The 19,714-nt window shown below is 42.0% G+C and overlaps 1 protein-coding gene and 1 long non-coding RNA gene across 4 annotated transcripts in view; one reads left to right on the forward strand and one right to left on the reverse strand.

Moving 5' to 3' along the window:
• LOC143817149 (uncharacterized) overlaps positions 1–16,299 on the reverse strand; it is a 174,558-nt gene extending 158,259 nt beyond the window's left edge. For both annotated transcript variants that reach the window (XR_013224074.1, XR_013224075.1), the window contains exon 1: positions 15,877–16,299. This is a non-coding gene — a long non-coding RNA (uncharacterized LOC143817149). The remainder of the gene's footprint in view (positions 1–15,876) is intronic.
• Positions 7,755–13,432, forward strand: GPR12 (G protein-coupled receptor 12). Of its 2 annotated transcripts, none has more exons than XM_077298307.1 (2): positions 7,755–8,032; positions 8,632–13,432. In XM_077298307.1, the coding sequence occupies exon 2, from the start codon at positions 8,641–8,643 to the stop codon at positions 9,637–9,639; it is 999 nt and encodes a 332-aa protein (XP_077154422.1). In that variant the 5' UTR covers positions 7,755–8,032; positions 8,632–8,640; the 3' UTR covers positions 9,640–13,432. The 2 variants fall into 2 exon arrangements, with proteins under 2 accessions (XP_077154422.1, XP_077154423.1); XM_077298308.1 differs by having other exon boundaries at positions 7,761–8,032; positions 8,635–13,432.
• Positions 16,300–19,714: the final 3,415 nt, after the last annotated feature.

Here is a 19,714-nt window from a genome sequence, read left to right on the forward strand (position 1 = left end):
ATGTGGAGCAGATGCAGGCCAGGGATTGGTGAGGAGAGCACTGTTCTCTGACACTGGTTCTGGCCAGCATCAGACACAGTGAGGCTCAGGCGTCTCTGCGCGCGGTGGCGGCCTTTTCAAACCTTTGCACAGGCCCTGGTGCGTGCGCTCTCCTGTTTTCCCTCACTGACAAAGGCGGCAGCCATGTACGCAAGCAAGAACGAGGGCTGTGCTCATGTGGGCCGCCACGGCCTTGGACAGCGCGTTCACCAAGAGAGCACGCACCAGGGTCTGTGCAGAGGATTTAGAGGGCCGGCGGCCCATTTTGTAGCTCAGCGTGCTTAGGGGCCCCTTAGCACTCTGGGCCCCGCTGCAACCTCTGTAGTTACGCCCGATAGGGGTATACTATAGGCACAGGTACACAATGTTATATACACTGGATGGATCAATCCTGCACCTGGCCCTGGACATACATGCACTGTATATATACAGGGGGCCATGTATATAGCATGTGATGTCCAGTCACCAGGTTCAGGCGTGATCACTCCAGTGCTGGGTTCTGTAGACAGTCTCTGCTCACTCTCAGTATAGGGAGATTTATTGCAGGAGACTGAACTTTCCTGCAGTCTGGTGACCCTGGGGCCGATGACCTGGCACTGACAGGGTGAAAGTTCAGACTCCTGCAATAAATCTGTGAGCATCAGCAGAGCAGCCACAGATACTATAGGGACCGGCCCCGGACTAATCGGGAGGTGAGCAGCCGCGTCCATCCCCTCACCGCACACAGAGCTGAAGGTACTCACTGATGTCTGAGCCGTCCACATGCAGATCTCCAGCAGTTACATGCAGCAGTGTTCCCTCTTCCTCAGCAGCCGGCCGGCCGCACACAGGGGGCAGGGGGCGTGTCTGCTCCACTGTGAGGCAGCTGCCAGGACACAGAGAACACAGCGCCGGCCACCAGCAGCCCGAATCAGCTGCTTGGTGACCGGCCCAGGGGGCACATGCCCCTTTGCAACCCGGCCCAGTCCGCGCCTGACTGTCACAGTCTCAGGCCACATCTCCTCTCACTATCTCAGGCCACATCTCCTCTCACTGTCTCAGGCCACAGTACCACATCATGCTATAGGTTATGCTAGTCCCACTTCCTATGGTTATGGCAGGCAGGAGGATGGGGTCAGTCACTTTAGGTCACTTTATGGTGTCGCACAGTATAAGCATCACAACCATAGTGGCTTAAATTGTTAATATGCCATCTCTTCCTACTTTGTAACATTCTATGTGCTTTTTTTAATAAATGCATGGCAGGACAACCCCTATAATGATTCATAAGCACTGAACTTAGATGAGGCTTGAGGTTTTAGTAGCCTTTTGGATGCTCTTATTGGGAAATGGATGAATTATCTATGTGTCATTAGACAATTTGGATGGTTGACATAGTTAAGCAAACATGTTTGGCTGTTAGTCTACACCACAACGATATGAACCTACTACTAGGGTGCCTCTGTTATTTCATGCATGCATCGAACAAAAACATGTCTTAGTGGGCCTACTAATCAGTAGAGGTGACTACGATGCCACAGGAAGTAAGAGGGTCACAGGGCTCTGATGGCCAAAGACTACCAGAGAAGCTGTTGAACCAGGGTCATGCAAATATTTTTGCTCAACTCTAGGGGTCGGTTATTCCTGAAAAAATCCACCACTATTTCAAGTCTACATTTGGAGATGTAAGAACTCATTGTGACAAAATGGATTTTCAGAGCCTTAGAAATGACTTTGTAAATCTTTTCAGATGTAATTTGTCAACTCTTCTCATCTCTTCTGAAAAATCACTGGCCATAGAATTAGCTGACTCATATGAAAGCTCTTACTTCAGAAAGCAAAACCTCTCATAATCATACTTTCCTTTCCCAGCTCTGCTGTCATTTAACAGAAGTTTTATTCTTTTATAAGGAAGTTTCATGAGTATATGGGCATGAAGGACTGTGACAATGACTGTATATTATAAAATAAATGTCCTTCCCACTTTTCACTAACAGGTATCTGGACACAACTTACTCCATCCTTTCCATTGAAAACACATGCAGGCTTGGCTGAACAGATCATGCTCATATGGCTTCAAATCCGCGTTAGTATCCATTGTTCCATCGTAGGACCATGATTTACATAAGTAACATAACTGCCAAATTCCTTGCATGCCAGACACCAGTAGCACTATACAAACCCATTTGACTTTAATTGGGTTCCTTGGGTTTCCATCATGGTGTCCAGCATTAAAAACATGGCCATCTCTTTTTTTTAACAACCATCAAACTAATCCCTGAGCAAATTGGAACAATGCATGAGATAACCAAATTAATCACTTCATTAACAAAAATTGACTATTTCTATTTTACGTCTGGGATATCACAGCGACTTTGCCACAACACAGTCCACGTGACCAAAGACAGCTGTATGCCACCATTACATCATAGCACAGTGCAAGTGAATGGGTCGCATTGTGACCTGTAAGGGAGAGAAGCGAGCAAGTGACAAGAAACTCAACAGGGTCCCACTTTTTTGTAATTCACTGGTCACGATCGCAGTAACTTACGGTCACTTGCACCATGCTCCGATCTATCAGCGTCATATAGTGATCTGTGTCACAGATATAATCGCTGTGTCACTCAGGCCTTAAAACATATAGACAGAAAAGACTTTGGTAAAAATAATTGATGAGGTGGTAAGCACATCTGACAAATCAATGGCTGCCAAAATCAGTACAGAATCCAACATACTATTCTCTATCTAATGGGATAGGTCAGTGTATACTACGACAACCTGTAAGACTATGTGTACAGTTAAGGCTATGTGCACACATTCTGGATTTTTCACGTTGTTTTCGCGTTTTTTTCAGTGTTTTTCCGCTGCAAAAACGCTTAAAAAACGCTTACATTAAGCATCCCATTAATTTAATGCATTCTGCAGTTTTTGTGCCCATGCTGCATTTTTTTCTGAAAAAAAAACTCATCGCGGAAAAAAACGCAGCATGTTCATTAATTTTGCGGATTTTTCGCAGATTTACTGCTATATTATTGCATTGGGAACCACCGGAAAAATCTGCAAAAAAAACGTGAGCGGATTTCCTGCGAAATTAGTCTGGATTTGCGCAGGAAAATTCTGCAAACTTTCCTGAACGTGTGCACATAGCCTTAAAGTTACCAAAGATGCCAAACGGTTAAACGAAGTGAGCGGATTATTTTTCACACGGTTTCTGCTCTGACGATGTTGATGGTCACCATACTTTACAATGTAAGTCAAGGGGAAGGCTCGAAAGACTCCTGGAAGATGCCCAGGAATGTTTTGGGGCATTTTCTAGTATTTTTGCTTGAAATACCATATTGTTGAAAGAAGTTAAAAAACACCAGTAAATGAATGTCACAAAAACACTAAAAAACACTAAAAAAACCCACACTGGTGTCCATCATGCAAGGGGTAATCCAGTGGCGTAACTAGAGTCCTGTTGTGAATTCTGTTGTGGGTTCTGCTCTTAGGCTCCCTCCGGTGGTTATAAGTGGTAGTGCTGCTGTTTGTCCTTCACAACAGTCATCAGCTGCTTCCACTTTGGACGGGGCTATTTAGTCTGGCTCCTTCCTTTATTGAGTGCCAGTTGTCCATTGTTTTCTAGGGATCCACATCTCTGCTTGGTTTCTCCTTCTGGATTGTCCAAATCATCAAAGATAAGTCCTGGCTCTGTTTTTGCAGTCCACGTGCAGTGGACTTAATAGTTCTGTGAATTGCTATGTTTTTTCTTGTCCAGCTTTGTCTGTGTTAAGATTTACTCAGCCAAGTTGGAAGCTCTGGAGTCACAGAGTTACCCTCCATGCCTTTAGTTAGGTGTGGAGATTTTTGTATTCTCTGTGGTGGATTTTGTAGTATTTTTTATACTGACCGCACAGTACTCTTTCCTGTCTTTTCTTTCTAGGTAGCGTGGCCTCCTTTGCTAAATTCTGTTTTCAGTCTGCGTTTGTAATTTCCCTCTCCTCTCACAGTCAATATTTGTGGGGGGCTGCCTTTCCTTTGGGACTTTTCTCTGAGGCAAGATAGTATTCCTGTTTCTTTCTTTAGGTGTAATTAGTCCTCCGGCCGTGACGAGGTGTCGAGGGAGTGACAGGAACATCCCACGGCTACTTCTAGTTGATGTGTTAAGTTCAGGGTCTGCGGTCAGTATAGAGGCCACCTACTCCAGAGCTCGTCCATGCTGCTCCTAGGCCACCAGTTCATAACAGTGTCCCATGGGTCCTGGTGCCAAATTGGACCTGGCCACCACCTCCATGTTGGTCAGGTTTATGGGCCTTTGTAGCATTCTAGATTCTATATTTACATGTTCACTCCCCCCATGTAATAATGTCCCCTTTCAGGCTCATTTTTGTGATAATGATCCCATCTTGGCCCCTTCTTGTAATAATGTCTCCCGTCATGATCCCCATTCTGTAATAATGTCCCCCATCCTAGAACCCTTCCTGGTATTATGTCCCCTATCCTGTGCCTATTCCAGGTATTATGTCCCCCTTCCTGGCATACAGTCCCCCATCATGGTCCCTTTCCTGGTATAATGTCCCCCATCATTATCCCCTTCCATTGATAATATCCCCCATCCTGGCTCCTTCCTGTAACAATATCCTCTCATCCCTGGTATAATGCCCCCTACCATGGGCCCCTTCCTGGTAAAATGTCCTCCACCCTATAATAATGTTCCCCATCCCTGGCCCCTTCCAGGCAGTATAACCCCCATCCTGGACCCCATCCTGGTATAATAATCCTGGGCACTATATTGGTAAAGTGACCCCCATCCTCGTATCATAACCCCCATCCTGGTATAATGACCCCCATCCTGGGCCCCTTCTTGGTGCAATGTCCCCCATTCTGGATTCCTTCCTGGTAAAATAACCCTAATTTCTTGTATATTGCCCCAATTCATGGGCCCTTTTCTGGTATAATGTCCGTTCTGCAGCTCTTTTCCAACACATTACACAAAAATGAAATGATTTTTCTTACCTTCCTCCTCTCCTATGACATGCGGCATTTTCTTCTATAGCCTGTGGCTGATCTCGGCGTGCCAGCCATGGGCGGTGCATTATGTCACTGCTATGCGCCACTCATAATGGGCATTCAAACGTCAGCTGCTGGCCTCTGATTGGCCGGCAGTGTGTATAGCAGTGCAGAGAGTTGGCGAGTCTCTGCGCCGCAATACACTGCAACTGAATGTGCTTCCTAGGATGCACATCCAGCTGAAACAGGTGCTGTCATCGACGGGCCCCCTTCCTGTACAGGTCCGGTCGCAGCTGCACTTCTTTGATTCTGTGTAATTGGGAAAGCTTGAGAAACCTCCATCATCTTTGGGGGTTTTTCCGACGGGGAAACTAATGAAACTCTTAATAGTCAGACTGAAAAAGTAACCAAATTTTGATGAAAATCTGAACAAAAACACCGCTAAAACTCAACTCGGACCATTTTTTGTATATGAGAAAAATCACTGACTTCTGATGAGCCTTGAGGCTACATTCTCCCGATGAGCTTTGGGTGAGTTTTGAGGTTGCAGATTTTCTCCACCTATAATGTAGATTAGGTTGCTTTTTACATGCATTGTTATTGTGCTTTTGATGGTGTGTTTGTCATGTTTTAATGAAAGCTGCTCTGATTTTTATATTTCCACTATTTGGCTTTGACTTTATGGCCACGTTCTCACGTTCAGTATTTGGTCAGTATTTTACCTCAGTATTTGTAAGCCAAAACCAGGAGCGGAACAGTCAGAGGAAAAGTATAATAGAAACATATGCACCACTTCTGGATTTATCACCCACTCCTGGGTTTGGCTTAGGCCGGTTTCACACGTCAGTGGATCCGGTACGTGTGGTGACAGTTTTCTCACGTACCGGAGACACTGACACACGTAGACACATTAAAATCAATGTGTCTCTGCACATGTCAGCATGTTTTCACGGACCGTGTGTACGTTTGAAAAACACGGAGACATGTCAGTGTTCGTGGGAGCGCATGGATCACACGGACCCATTAAAGTCAATGGGTCCGTGTAAAACACGTACCGCACACGGATGCTGTCCGTGTGCCGTCCGTGTGCCGTGCAGGAGACAGTGCTACAGTAAGCGCTGTCCCCCCAGCTTGTGGTGCTGAAGCCGCCATTCATTTCTTCTCTCCAGCAGCGTTCGCTGTAGAGAAGAAATGAAAAATCTTTTTTTTTGCGGTAGAAATAAAGATCTTTGTCACCACCCCCCTCCCACCCCCTGTGCGCCCGCCTGCTGGAAATCAAATACTCACCCAGCTCCCTCGATGCGTCCTCTCCGCACCGCAGCTTCTCCTGTATGAGCGGTCACGTGGTACCGCTCATTACAGTGATGAATATGCGGCTCCACCTCCCATAATGTACCGAAATTATATGGACGTGTGAGACTGGCCTTACAAGTACTGAGGTAAAATACTGACCAAATACTGACCGTGTGCAGACTACATGCGTTTTGATGCTTTTCTGCTGCGGAAACGCACTAAAAACACTAGTGAATTTTTTATCTGTGGATTTTCCGCTTGTAATACAAGTCTATAGGAAAAATCTGTGCATGAAACTCAGAGTACCTGGAATTACTGGCACGTTGCAGATGATTTTTACGCTGCATAAAAAAAGAAGCACAGTGGGCATGAGATTTCTATCAATCCCAATCCAATTTGCAGGAACTGGCTATGTTCCCATGATGAGTTTTTGGTGAGTTTTTTAAAAAAATGCAAGTAACATTTATCTTATTTAATCGGTGCAGAAATGCTGAAGAAAATCTGCAAAATCAAAGACTCACCCTAAGGACTCCTTTTCACTTGTGAGATAAATGTCCGTGTCTTGCATGTGAAAACCAAGCTCTGGCACCGGCACTCCAGAGCGGAGAGTGCGGCTGCATATGAATACATGCAGCCGCACGCTCCGCTCCCAAATGCCGGCGCCAGAGCTTGGTTTTCACATGCTGGAGACACGGACGTTTATCTCGCAAGTGAAAAGGAGCCCAAAAATTCATAGTGGGAACATAGCCTAAGACTCTCCATTTTTGACACAGCAAAAAGACGCAAAAATTAATGGTGGGCACACGGCTTATGTTTTGCAACTCTAGCAAATATAAAACCAATTATTGTATACGTCTCCCAGAAACTTCTATGATTAAAAAAATTGAAAAAATGATAATTGATCCTTAAGAAAAAAAAAAAAGCTCATGAAGACTTTAATTAACATCACGTCGAATCCCATAGAAGTTAACAGGATCCATCATGATTGTTTTTCTAAAAAAAAAAAGTGAACCCTGAGTAAATCATTACTACAGAGACGCCCGACAGACGCAACTGATCAGGTTGGAAAGACGCGATCTGCCAATATTGATCAAATAATAGATATGTTTTAATTGTAGAAATCATATGGAAGCACAATAAACAATGTAAGATTATTTATTAATTAACTATTTAGGTACTTTTCTAGGATCACATCATAACATTTTATGGCTAAAGGTGTCACTTGTCTTACAGTATAAGATTTTTATTGCAGAAATCCCTAGGGGGAAAAAAAAAATCACATTAATCAATATAAATATTTAGTCCTCTGGGAAAGATGTCACTTGTCTTATACAGGTGCATGTCATGTAAGGGTTAATAAGTTTTAGTTTTTTAAATCCTCTTCAATTAGGTTTTTTTTTTTTCTAGCACACTGCAGTGGATGTGCGCGCACCCGCAGCAGAGGTCCGCGCACACGGGGGCGCGCATGTGCGGCGTCCCGACTCTCAGTCTCTCCTGCCTCTTGCAGGCAGCGGCGGCGGCGGTAGTGATCGCTATGAGCGCCCGGCGAGGAGCTGACAGCCCGACCCCCGCTCTCCATCCACCTGCAGCCCCCTTCCTGCAGGACAGCCAGAGCCCACGTCCCATCTTCACCCTGCAGGAGGAGAGGATGCAGGGCCAGCAGCGCACAACCTGCCCTGTCTCAGGACCATAGGACATCTGCAGCCGGGGATCCAAGCGATTGGATTTCAAGGTGACTACATTGTGAGATGCTCGTTGTATGTGGCTGCCCCCACCTCCTCCTCCTCTATTATACAGAGGGTCTCATGCATGTATGCATGCATCCTGTCACCCATCCCCACAGCTACAATTACCAGGCTTCTCCATTTTTGGAATTTGACTCTTCTCTATTATAGATATTTATCATATGAACTTAGTGAACCTTCTGCACATTTTCCAGCCCGTATGGAATAATCGTTATCATTTGCATGTAGCAAACGCCAAACGCGTTACATTCCTCCCCCCTCTGATCTATCTCATTGGCATATGGATTGCATATCAATTTGCTAAATCGTACCCACTGGCCAAATACATCAGGACATGGCTATATAGGTTATACGTTCTAAAATCTGCAGGAATGTAGCCAGATGCATGTGTGTATAGTGCGAAAACATTTTAGGAAGATGTCCCGTTTTACGTCTTCAATACGTTAAACCCCCTTCCCAGCCCATGTCATTAATGATCGGTTTGCCATATTGTGTATATACGTAGTATCAGAGTAGCAGATGATTGCATGTCCTCGTTCTCCGCTGCTCTACTACGCTGCATTAAAGCCTTGTCTTTTTATTGAAGAAGGTTAAAATGAATGAAGATACGAAGGTTAATATAAGCTGGCCGCCTCAGGATCCTATAGATGTCAGTCCTCCAGAGAATATCTCAGCTGCAGACTCCTCCCTGATTCCTGTGCTAGAGCCCGAGCTCATAGTGAACCCATGGGATATTGTTCTGTGCACATCGGGAACCCTTATCTCCTGTGAAAATGCTATTGTGGTCCTTATCATCTTCCATAATCCAAGCCTCCGAGCCCCAATGTTCCTTCTCATTGGGAGTTTGGCCCTCGCGGACCTCTTAGCCGGTGTCGGACTAATAGTCAATTTTATTTTTGCATATCTTCTTCAATCCGAAGCAGCAAAGCTTGTCACAGTGGGACTGATAGCCGCGTCTTTTTGTGCCTCGGTGTGCAGCTTGTTGGCCATCACGGTTGACCGTTACCTATCTCTCTATTACGCTTTGACGTATAATTCGGAAAGGACAGTCACTTTCACCTACGTCATGCTTATTTTCCTATGGGGAGCGTCTACGTGTGTTGGTCTGTTGCCTATAATGGGCTGGAATTGCCTTAAAGATGAATCGACATGTAGCATCATCAGGCCGCTGACTAAAAATAATGCTGCCGCCCTTTCGGTTTCTTTTTTGCTTATGTTTGCACTTATGCTCCAGTTGTACATTCAGATCTGCAAAATAGTCATGAGGCACGCGCATCAGATCGCCTTACAGCACCATTTCCTGGCTACGTCTCACTATGTCACCACCCGCAAAGGAGTATCAACCTTGGCCATCATATTGGGGACCTTTGCGGCCTGCTGGATGCCTTTCACCCTGTATTCATTAATAGGAGATTACACCTATCCTTCCATCTATACCTACGCCACACTATTGCCAGCCACATACAACTCTGTTATCAACCCGGTCATCTACGCCTTCCGGAACCAGGAAATCCAGAAATCTTTGTGGTTGATCTGCTGTGGCTGTATCCCACCTAGTGTATCTCAAAGAGCAAGGTCGCCCAGTGATGTATGATTATGTAGAAGCTGCGGTCGGTGTTCATGTGTAAGGTGTAGTCTTCATTTTACATAAATACGCAAAAAAAAGGAATATCACGGTGTAGATACACTTGAGATTGCTGTGCTCAAGGACACTTGGACGTGGCATTAAAGTGATCGCTCCATTTCATAAATGGAAATCAATTTATTTATTAAATCGCGATTGTGCAATATCTATTCAAAAAGAGCTAATGTTGTAACACTATCTGAGGTGTCATTTACTCAGGTTTTGTGATTTTTCAGAATGATGTGTTCCTGTTTGTAAGTGTACAGCAATTATGACGGGGAGGTTTCAAAGCCTGGTCCTTGAGTCATGATTAGAACCCATATCTTAAAGACATTCTGCCCTAGAAGTAGCCTTGATGGCTGCTGTAAGACCCACTGCTTAAAGTGGTCTAAGGTCAAGTTGGTCCTTCACCGAGAACCTACATAGGGCTCTACAGAGTATGGTAAATGGCCAAAGGGTGTGCAATAGGAGCCTAGTAGATCAAGGCATCACTGACACCTCAAACTTAGCATTGTGTAGGAATCGGTATAAAATAAATACTTGCCCCTTGACTCATCCACCACTTCATTGGTCCCTAACGGGACTAGGAAGGATTAAGTCCCATTTGTCAATCAGCTGACTACATGTACATTTATGACTGCTGAAGCCAATGATTGTCTTCAAAAGTCCGATGGTTGATGCATGGGACATCATCCCATCAGAAGTGTTAAGATCTTGAGTCGAGACCACCTGTGTGATGACACTGTAAAATTTTCTGGAAATCTCATTCTACAGTCTCCTAGTTTGTATATAAGGGACTGAGCTAATTACCGTAATTTCATGGTTGGGTTGTCGGAGATAAGTGCATGTTAAAAGATGTCAAGTTAACATTTTCTACATCCATATGTGATAAAAATGCCTTTATGATAAAATATCGGCAATCAAGGGGCTCATAAATTGTTTGGACTCCGTACTCGATATCCTTTGATAGCCATGCCACCCTTCTCTTTAACAAGACATGAGATAGAAGGCCAAAAAGCAAAATAGCCCTTGCGATGATGTGAATCACTGTGAAAGTGGTCATATTTGGGTCCAGGTTATGGAGGTCTATGAAATCTGCGTACTAATAATTGATAGCCAAGGACCAGTCCTGAAGCCTCCAGCTTTACAATTGCTGTACATCCAGATTCACAAGATCCAATCCCACTTAGAAGACTTCGATGGTGGATGTAGTATAAAAAAACAAGTACAGTCAGGCACTTTTTAAAGTTTCTGTGTGTCATTCATATGTTATGTTATTTAGAATTCATATATATATATTTTGAACGACTAAATGCCAAAATCAGAATAGCACAAGCACATTTGTATAGTAAGAAAAATTCCCATAACCTTTTTTTACATTGGCCACGTAAAGTATATTTGGCGGAAAACAGTCCTTTATCTACAACACTGGCCTAGAAAGTCTTTTATTTTATATGTACAGAATATTTATGACTGGCGACAATGGGGGAATCCACTAATACTGGTGCAAAGGAAAAGTGGAGCAATTGTTCACAGAAACCAAAGCATTTTGATTTATTTCCCTCGGCACCAGTTTTGATGACTTTGCTCCATTGTCGGGTATCAGTCAGAAGGGTTAGCAATTAGAGTAATTAAGCTTCTAAATGGGACTGAATCTTTTCTTGGTAGGACTTGTGAGAATTCGTGTTCTATAGGATAAATGAATGAGTCCGGAATGGTTCTGCTTTACATTCCAGGTGTATTCTGCGTTGAGAGCTGGTTTTTCTGGTTGCCCACTTGGTTCTTGCATCATGTTCTACACTTAGGGATATGAGGTTTGGTGAAGTAGGGGCTTCGTACACTGCAAAGTTCCTTCCTTTCAATCAATTCCAGGGAAAATATTGCAATAAATCACTAACGAAGAGTGAAATAGTCTGTGACATCCTGGAGATTATGTATATGTGTGCAAGGCCACGAGGGATTACGATACACCTGCATGGCTTGCTTCCTCTCTGAGGTGGTAATTGGAACAGTGCAGCGAAAATAGAAATTGTGACGCAATAAGGTGAATGTTGTAGTAACCGTTTCACCGCTCCAAGTGTTACCTGTGCGAGTCATTGTGTTTGGATCAGTGATGCTTTAGGGTTAAAATGCTGTATTGAAGAATGCATGTTGGTTCGGCGCTCAAAAGGTAAAGTGTCCTTGTTATCTGAGCCTTCCTTGAAAAAAAAATGAAAAAAATCGTTAGGAATAAGAAGCTTCTATTCTTCCATATTTAGCTACTGAACAGCTGCAAGATGGGACCAAAAAAAAAAAAAAATATAAATCTGGACCTAACGATATTGATCTTCCACAGTAAAGAATATTATATGCGCTGTATGGGAATTTCTCCATGTTCTAATTGAGCTCTTTTTCTTCTATAAGACATTATTATTCCATTCTGTAAAACCAACTCTGTTGCACAAACTTATATATAACTGGTGCAATAACGTGATGGAGAGACGTCACTCCTCTGCCTTTGGGGGAATCTGCATTAATCCTCACTGGGTCCGGTTTTCCGTTTCAGCTCTGTGTACATTGAATGAATACATTATTGGTCCAAATCCCAGGCAAAGGTTTGTAGTATGGTAAAGTATTATTTACAATATAGTACCCCTTCTCCATAATTACGGCACTGCTTTGTATAGCTCCATTATAGGACACCCATATGGAGGCTCTTGGCCTTACTTCTGAACCAATTTTTGTTCATATGTGTTGGTAAAATGGTGCCATGCTCTTTTTTTATGCTTATTTATGAGATTGAAACATTGCTTCTAGTGGAGAAAAGCTGACATTTGGCACCTGATGGAGTATGGCGGCACAATTCCACTCCCATATAGAGGCTTTAGGCCATACCGCGCTCCAATTTTTGCTCAAATCTTCTGGTAAAATGATGGCGTTCTCCATCTTATGCTTATTTATAAGATGAAAACATTGCTTCTTCGAGTGGAGAAAATCTCTGACATCTGGCTCCTGATGGAGTATGGCGAAACAGTTCCACTCCAATGCCCTCCCTTCTTTGTCCGCCACATTGAATCATTATCATAGGAGTCTTGGAACCTGATATCTTCTCCATCAGACTGGAAGTTGGCTTTTGGACACCTAAAGTGGAACACAACTATGTAAACTTCCTGGACTTTTGTGATTATGATTTGAGGGAGGAGGACAATGGGTTTGAAGGTCTTGGCAAGATTAAAATAAATGTCTGCTTTATTCCACAAACAGCACCACTCCTGCCTGTAGACGGTGTTTGGTATTACAGCAGTGCCCATGTGCACTTTTAGACAAATGTTATGGACATAGGAAGTGTTTTTTTCTGGAGAAAAAAAACACAGATCCTACTGTCTAATCTTTGAAAACCCCTTTAACACCATTCAGAACTAAATTTACAGGTCCGCCTGGGGCAATTTACCACGGTTTCTCTGGTTGACGCAAACTACACACTTAATTTCATCCATCAATTCATGGTGCTCCCAAGTTAAACCCCAATATATACTCATCTATTTGGTTCATATATTATACTACAAGTGTGTTTGTTTCATTAACTGCAAACAGGCCTATGACGTTTTTGTGGATTTTTTTACATCGCGGTACATGTTGATTTTATATGTGGAAAGTGTTTGAGATAGATAATGCATTGAATTCCGCGTAGCCTTAAAGATGTTTAGTAAGTTCAAATGCAAAAAATTTCTAGACATGATAAAAAAATATATATATTAAAAAAAAAAACTAAAAAAGAAAAAAATGTGGAAAAAAATACAAACAATATAGTGATATTCAGATGAAAGTTACATGATTTATCAACACAATCGTCTCGTGGGCACATATCTTTATTGTGGTCAGCTGCTGTTGTCCCAAGTAGAATTAAAAGAGTCATATTTTCATGATTTTTTTTTTTTTGCTATATTTGAGATTTTTCTGTAAATTTATCTTATTAATTATATCCTTTTATTTCACATTGTGGGATTTTTTTTAAAGACTATATTCACACAGTCTGAAAAACTCCCACATAGAGCTTTCACACAGAGTGCAACCAAAATGTGTTATAATTCACCAACACTAATTTACTCAATTATCTAGGAGACAAAAAATGGAATTGCCTTTCTTTTTCCCGATCCGGTGCAACTCTTGTTCATAGGTAATACTTGGTATTGCAGCTCATCCCAAATCTAGTGAACGGGGCTGAGCTACAATACATAATGCAACCATTGGACATTGTTTCTAAATTCCAAATTTTACATTTAGTTAACCTTTTAGGTTTATTATGTGATATCAGCTTAGTATGGAATTTCATTTAGACTCTTATAGTTACCGGATCCAAATGTGCATTAGTGCCTGAAATTTTCAGAGAGTTTCGTGAAATTCAGGAATGTGCTAGTCTAAAAGCATCTGGATTCACAAAAACATGCCCAAAAGTGGCAATTCCCATCCAGTATATTGGGCATTCTCAGGGTGGCCATTGAGCATCCTTATTTTAGCAACCAAGATATTGGTTAGTATGGACTTATGTTACAAAAAAGACCTAAAATATCAAACCATATCTGAAGCTCAACCTCTGCTTATATGAGAGCTGATCATATTTTGCTGAAAAGAGAGGATTATGTCCAGCACATGGTCTTGCCCATACATATAGATTTATATGCATAGATCTGTATGGACTTATTCTATAACTCCTTCTATTGGCAGCTTGTGAATAAGACATTGACCAGGACTATAGGACAGCCGATGATTTTGTGGAATTTGGGTATCTATTAATACCCCATAGAGTTGACTGGTTAGTCTAAGTACGATGTGAGTCCTTTTCTTTTTGAGACCATAGGGCATATAATTCAGGGCATATAATTGAGGACATGTCATTGAGGGTAGATCATAGGGGGTATATCATAGAGGGTATATCATTGAGGGCATATCATTGAGACTATATTATTGAGGGTATATCATAGAGGGCATATCATTGAGGGCATATCATTGAGGGTATATAATTGAGAATATATCATTGAGAGTATATCATAGAGGCTATATAATTGAGAATCTATCATAGGGGTATATCATAGAGGATATATCATTAAAAATATATCAATGAGGGCATATCATTGAGGGCATATCATTGAGGGCAAATCATTGAGGGCAAATCATTGAGGGCATATCATTGAGGACATGTCATTGAGGACATGTCATTGAGGACATATCATTGAGGGCATGTCATTGAGGGCATGTCATTGAGGGCATGTCATTGAGGGCATATCTTTGAGGTCATATTATTGAGGGCATATCATTGAGGGCATATCATTGAGGGTATATAATTGAGGGTATATCATTGAGGGCATATCATAGAGGGTATATCATTGAGGGTATATCATTGAGGGCATATCATAGAGGGTATATCACAGAGGGTATATCATAGAGGGTATATCATAGAGGGTATATCATAGAGGGTATATCATTGAGGGTATATCATTGAGGGCATATCATTGAGGGCATATCATTGAGGGCATATAGAGGGTATATCATTGAGGGCATATCATTGAGGGTATATCATTGAGGGTATATCATAGAAGGCATATCATTGAGGGCATGTCATTGAGGGCATATCATAGAGGGCATATCATTGAGGGCATATCATTGAGGGTATATTATTGAGAATATATCATTAAGGGTATATCATTGAGAGTGTATCATAGATAACTAATTTTTGAAGATAGAATTACTTACTATGATCTGTCCCATAACTATTCCTACATATTGTCTGCAATGAGTCACTTTTAGGATTTATAAGATTTTGCAAACCACGCTAATCTCTATATTTGGAAAGTCTATTTCCACCAGCTTTTTTTATTCTTTTCCGATTCAGCAGAGCCTAATTTGTGCATAGATTGCTCCTTATATTGCAGGTCTGGACAAATCGCAAGACCCACGTAGCCAGTTCACAAAGAACATTGATAATGGCACCAAATATTTGGTGTACATGAAAAAGTAGAAATCCTCTAGGTAATAGCATTTTGTCCATGCTACCTTACAAAATTGTCTTGCTTTAAAAATTGTAACAACAAAAAAATCAAAATAGCAGAACCCATGTATGATAGTATTATTTATCATTATGGGTTTTTTTACATTTTGACCTGAAAAGGCTGATTATAGTAATAAAAAAAATGCGAAAAGAAAAACAAAAATTGTTAAACTATAAATTACCTGCTTTACAATGTTTTCTCATATTGTCATTGTAAGGCTTCATGCACATGGACCTATAACAACCTGTGCAAAGGCACTCATGGAAATTTAGGAGCCGGTATTGTACGCCATGACACTATCCAAAAAATCCAAGTGGTCACTGTAAGCCCCCATTGTCTTCAGCGGGGTTCTTTATGAATTTCTGTAATTTTAATGGAAAAAATAACATTATATTTATCAATATTCTTCAAAGTCCAGACAATGCCAACAATAAACACTGAACAGTAGTGTGAACAGGGCCTTACATAAGACTGCTTACATCCGACCACTATGTCTCACCATGTCCAACCATAGCAGAATACCTGGTTCATCCTAATCTAGTGTTATCTAACTTGTAAATTTGGGATTAAAGACCACCTGTCATAATATATATATATATATATATATATATATATATATATATATATAATATATATATTTATAATTATATGTTTTTGTATATAATATATATATTTATATTTTTACCTGGTGTAAATGCTGTTGTCCTGAATCTGACAATGTTTTTCATTAGTACCCGGTGGCGTAAGTTGAAACTTGTGGGCCCCTATGTATATGTTCCAGCAGGGACCCCAAATTATCACAGATCTGTAATAATAATAGGCGTTGTATATAAACTACAGGCACTCTTTGGGCCCCTTAGGCTCCAGGGCCCGGGTGCAATTGCAACCCCCTGCACCTGTTATAGTTACACCCCTGCCTGCGCCTCACTGTTCCTGTATTGAATCTGTTCTTTTTATACAACTGGGTGTGGTCATCCTGCAGACTCCCATAGAGGAGAGGTGAGGATCACGCCCACTTGTAAACCAAAACTAGATTCATATGCCAGGACGAGGGGGCCATATATCAGGAATGGAGCGGCGCAGGACCAAAAGAAAAACCGCGCCAGATTCAGGAGAGCAGCGACATTAACAACAGGTAAGAAAATGACATATTTATAACAAGATACAGGTTCTCTTTATTTTGATTTAGTCCTATTGACCAAAGAAAATCAAGGAATATTTGCTTTCCAAAGCTCCACCGCCCTTTGTGCCCTCCGTACCCTCTAGTACACGAGTGTTGACTTCATGTTATAGTAGAATGTTTCGGGGCAGATTTATCTATACCACAGCCTTTGTAACCCATGGCAACCAATCACAGCGCACCTTTCATTACCTAAGCTGCTGTGTAAAAATGAGAGCTTTGTTGTGATTGGTTGCTATGGGCTACAAAGTCAGTGTTAGCAAATTTGCCCCATTTAATAATATATTTGTCATTTTCTTTGACGTGTAAAATCACATTACCAACTACGTTATTGGAGGATAACTTTGCTTTTAATATCGCAGTTTGTGATGAGTCGCCGAGGGGTTAATGTATATTTAATGTTACACTAGCTTTGATTAACGGAAATGAACTTGCCTCGCTAAACTCGCAGCATATGGTATAGAGCGGCCTGACATGTACATTGTAATACGTGGAGCACCTACAGATAGCGGGACAGCTTCCCCAAGCCGCACTGGTATTTGTAGTTCCTCCTCGGCTAGGATGCCTACCGTCTGAGAAGTAATTCTAAATACTGTATCTGAATTCAAGATGCCAGCTAACACAGTAGACAGGGAAAATGACTGGCGCATCTCTTTTTTCGAGTTTGATGTTAATGAATGTATTCAAATAATTTTGCTGTCAAGGCACAAAGATGATATTTTTCTTCTGATTGTGGGGCTTTTCGAAATGAAAAGCAACAATGCTTCTAGATGTCAACATGTTAAAGTGATGCTCTGCCTCTGATGAACATTGGCCTTATAGTTAGCAAGCATAGAATCTATCATCTGGGTATCTCTCTTATACTTATTAGCATTTTTATTATTATTTTTTGAGTTTAAAGGGAACCTGTAATGTAAAAAAATGCTATTAACCTGCAGATATGGGGTTAATCTGCAGCTTAATAGTGTTCTGACATCGTATGGCCGCCTCACTGAAAGCCCCGCTGCCAGGAGGAAATGAACTTCAATACACCGGTAGGCTTGGGATAGCGCTGGCGTGTCTTCAGTCATGTGCATGGAGAGCAGCGGCTGTAACCGCAGGCCCGGCACTGACTGACCGCACACTCATCATTAGGTCCGGCCACACTTATGACTGAAGGACCGAGCCTGCCGGGTGGAATAAAGTTAATTTCCTCCCGGCCGCTGGGGCTCTCAGTATGGCGGCCACATGCTCATCAATGGGGCCAGCCACCCTTATGACTGAAAGACCGAGCCTGCCGGGTGGAATGAAGTTAATTTCCTCCCGGAAGCGGGGCTCTCAGTATGGCGGCCACACGCTCATCAATAGGGCCAGCCACCCTTGTGACTGAAAGACTGAGCCTGGCAGGTGGAATAAAGTTAATTTCCTCCCGGTAGCGGGGATCTCAGTACGGCAGCCGCACATTCATCATTAGGTCTGGCCACCTTTATGACTGAAAGACCGAGCCTGGCATAAAGTTAATTTCCTGCCGGCAGCAGGGCTCACAGTATGACAGCCACACAGCCTCAGAACGCTACAAACCTGCTGATTAACCCCACATCTGCAGGTTAATAGCGTTTCTTTACATGAGAGGTTCCCTTTAAGACGCCATGGGTGTAACTAGAATTTATAGGACTCTATAGCAAAATGAACTTCCACTATTGTTTTATAGAGTTGGTACAAATCATTTTGCGGGACCCGGTCCATCTGCCATGACAGTAATCTGTCGCCACTGGATGAGAACTTTGAAAATTGCCTCCTACCTCCCCACATCCGTGACTCTTCATTTGATTAGCCAGTCTGGTGCAATTCAGGGGTTGCCAACTGTCTAGAAATTCCCAGACAGTCAGTAAAAATAGAGTACTGTTCGTAAAAAGAAAGTAAAGCATCAATGTTATTGGATTTTTTGAGGCTGAAGAAACTTGTACAGATTTTTTTTGTTAGTAATTTTCATTATTTTACAGTTTACTATGATTGCAGCTGATGTCTTCATATCAGAATTGTGGGCTGTAGGCATGTATAATTTATAATCCTAACGATTTATTATGGTTTTCCAATGTGTCTGTTAAAAATATTGTCTGTCCGTGATTTTTTGATAAGCTGTCCAGAAAATATAAAAAGCCAAGTTGGCTACCCTGGCGCAATGTCATAGTTTTGGCGGGATTCATATGAAGTTGCGCCAAGCCGGTTAATCAAAAGAGGAGTTGAAAATGCCATCTGGTAAGTGGCTGTTCTCTGGGCCCTCGTCTGGTGACCACAGATTACGGACATGGCAAATGGACTGGAACCTGCGAATTGATTTTGATCAGAAAATGATATGTATATCAGCAGGGGTAGATTTGCTCAAAAATTTGAACAGTTTTTTGAGAGCAGTCCTAATAAATTTGTCTAAAAGTTGTTGATCACACCCTCTCTTGATAAACCTCATTCGATTTTCCAACTTTTGGCAAGCATCACACTAAAAGATTAAATTCTGCACAATTTTTCATTTTATTGTAGCTTCGTTATGAGAAAAAATAGCTCAAACTGATTAATAAATATAGAGTAATGTTCTTGCATTTGATAGAGTCCGATGAACCTCTTGGCCTCCTAGCACCTGCTATGGTTATAGTTATACCCATGGTTGCCATCTGGAAACCACCAACAAGCAGGGTACATAATCTTGTCATGGCTTTCACTTATTATTCCCTTGGACATGGTATATGATGGAACCAATTTTGCAATCTTACAGAAGTTAGACGTCCCCATGGACTTCTGTGGGTGGTGTATTACTGCTCCATACAAGCCGGAGCATGTACAAAGCGGTATTGTGCATTGGTTA

Source organism: Ranitomeya variabilis, chromosome 3 (assembly GCF_051348905.1).
Source record: "Ranitomeya variabilis isolate aRanVar5 chromosome 3, aRanVar5.hap1, whole genome shotgun sequence".
Lineage (NCBI taxonomy): Eukaryota > Metazoa > Chordata > Amphibia > Anura > Dendrobatidae > Ranitomeya > Ranitomeya variabilis.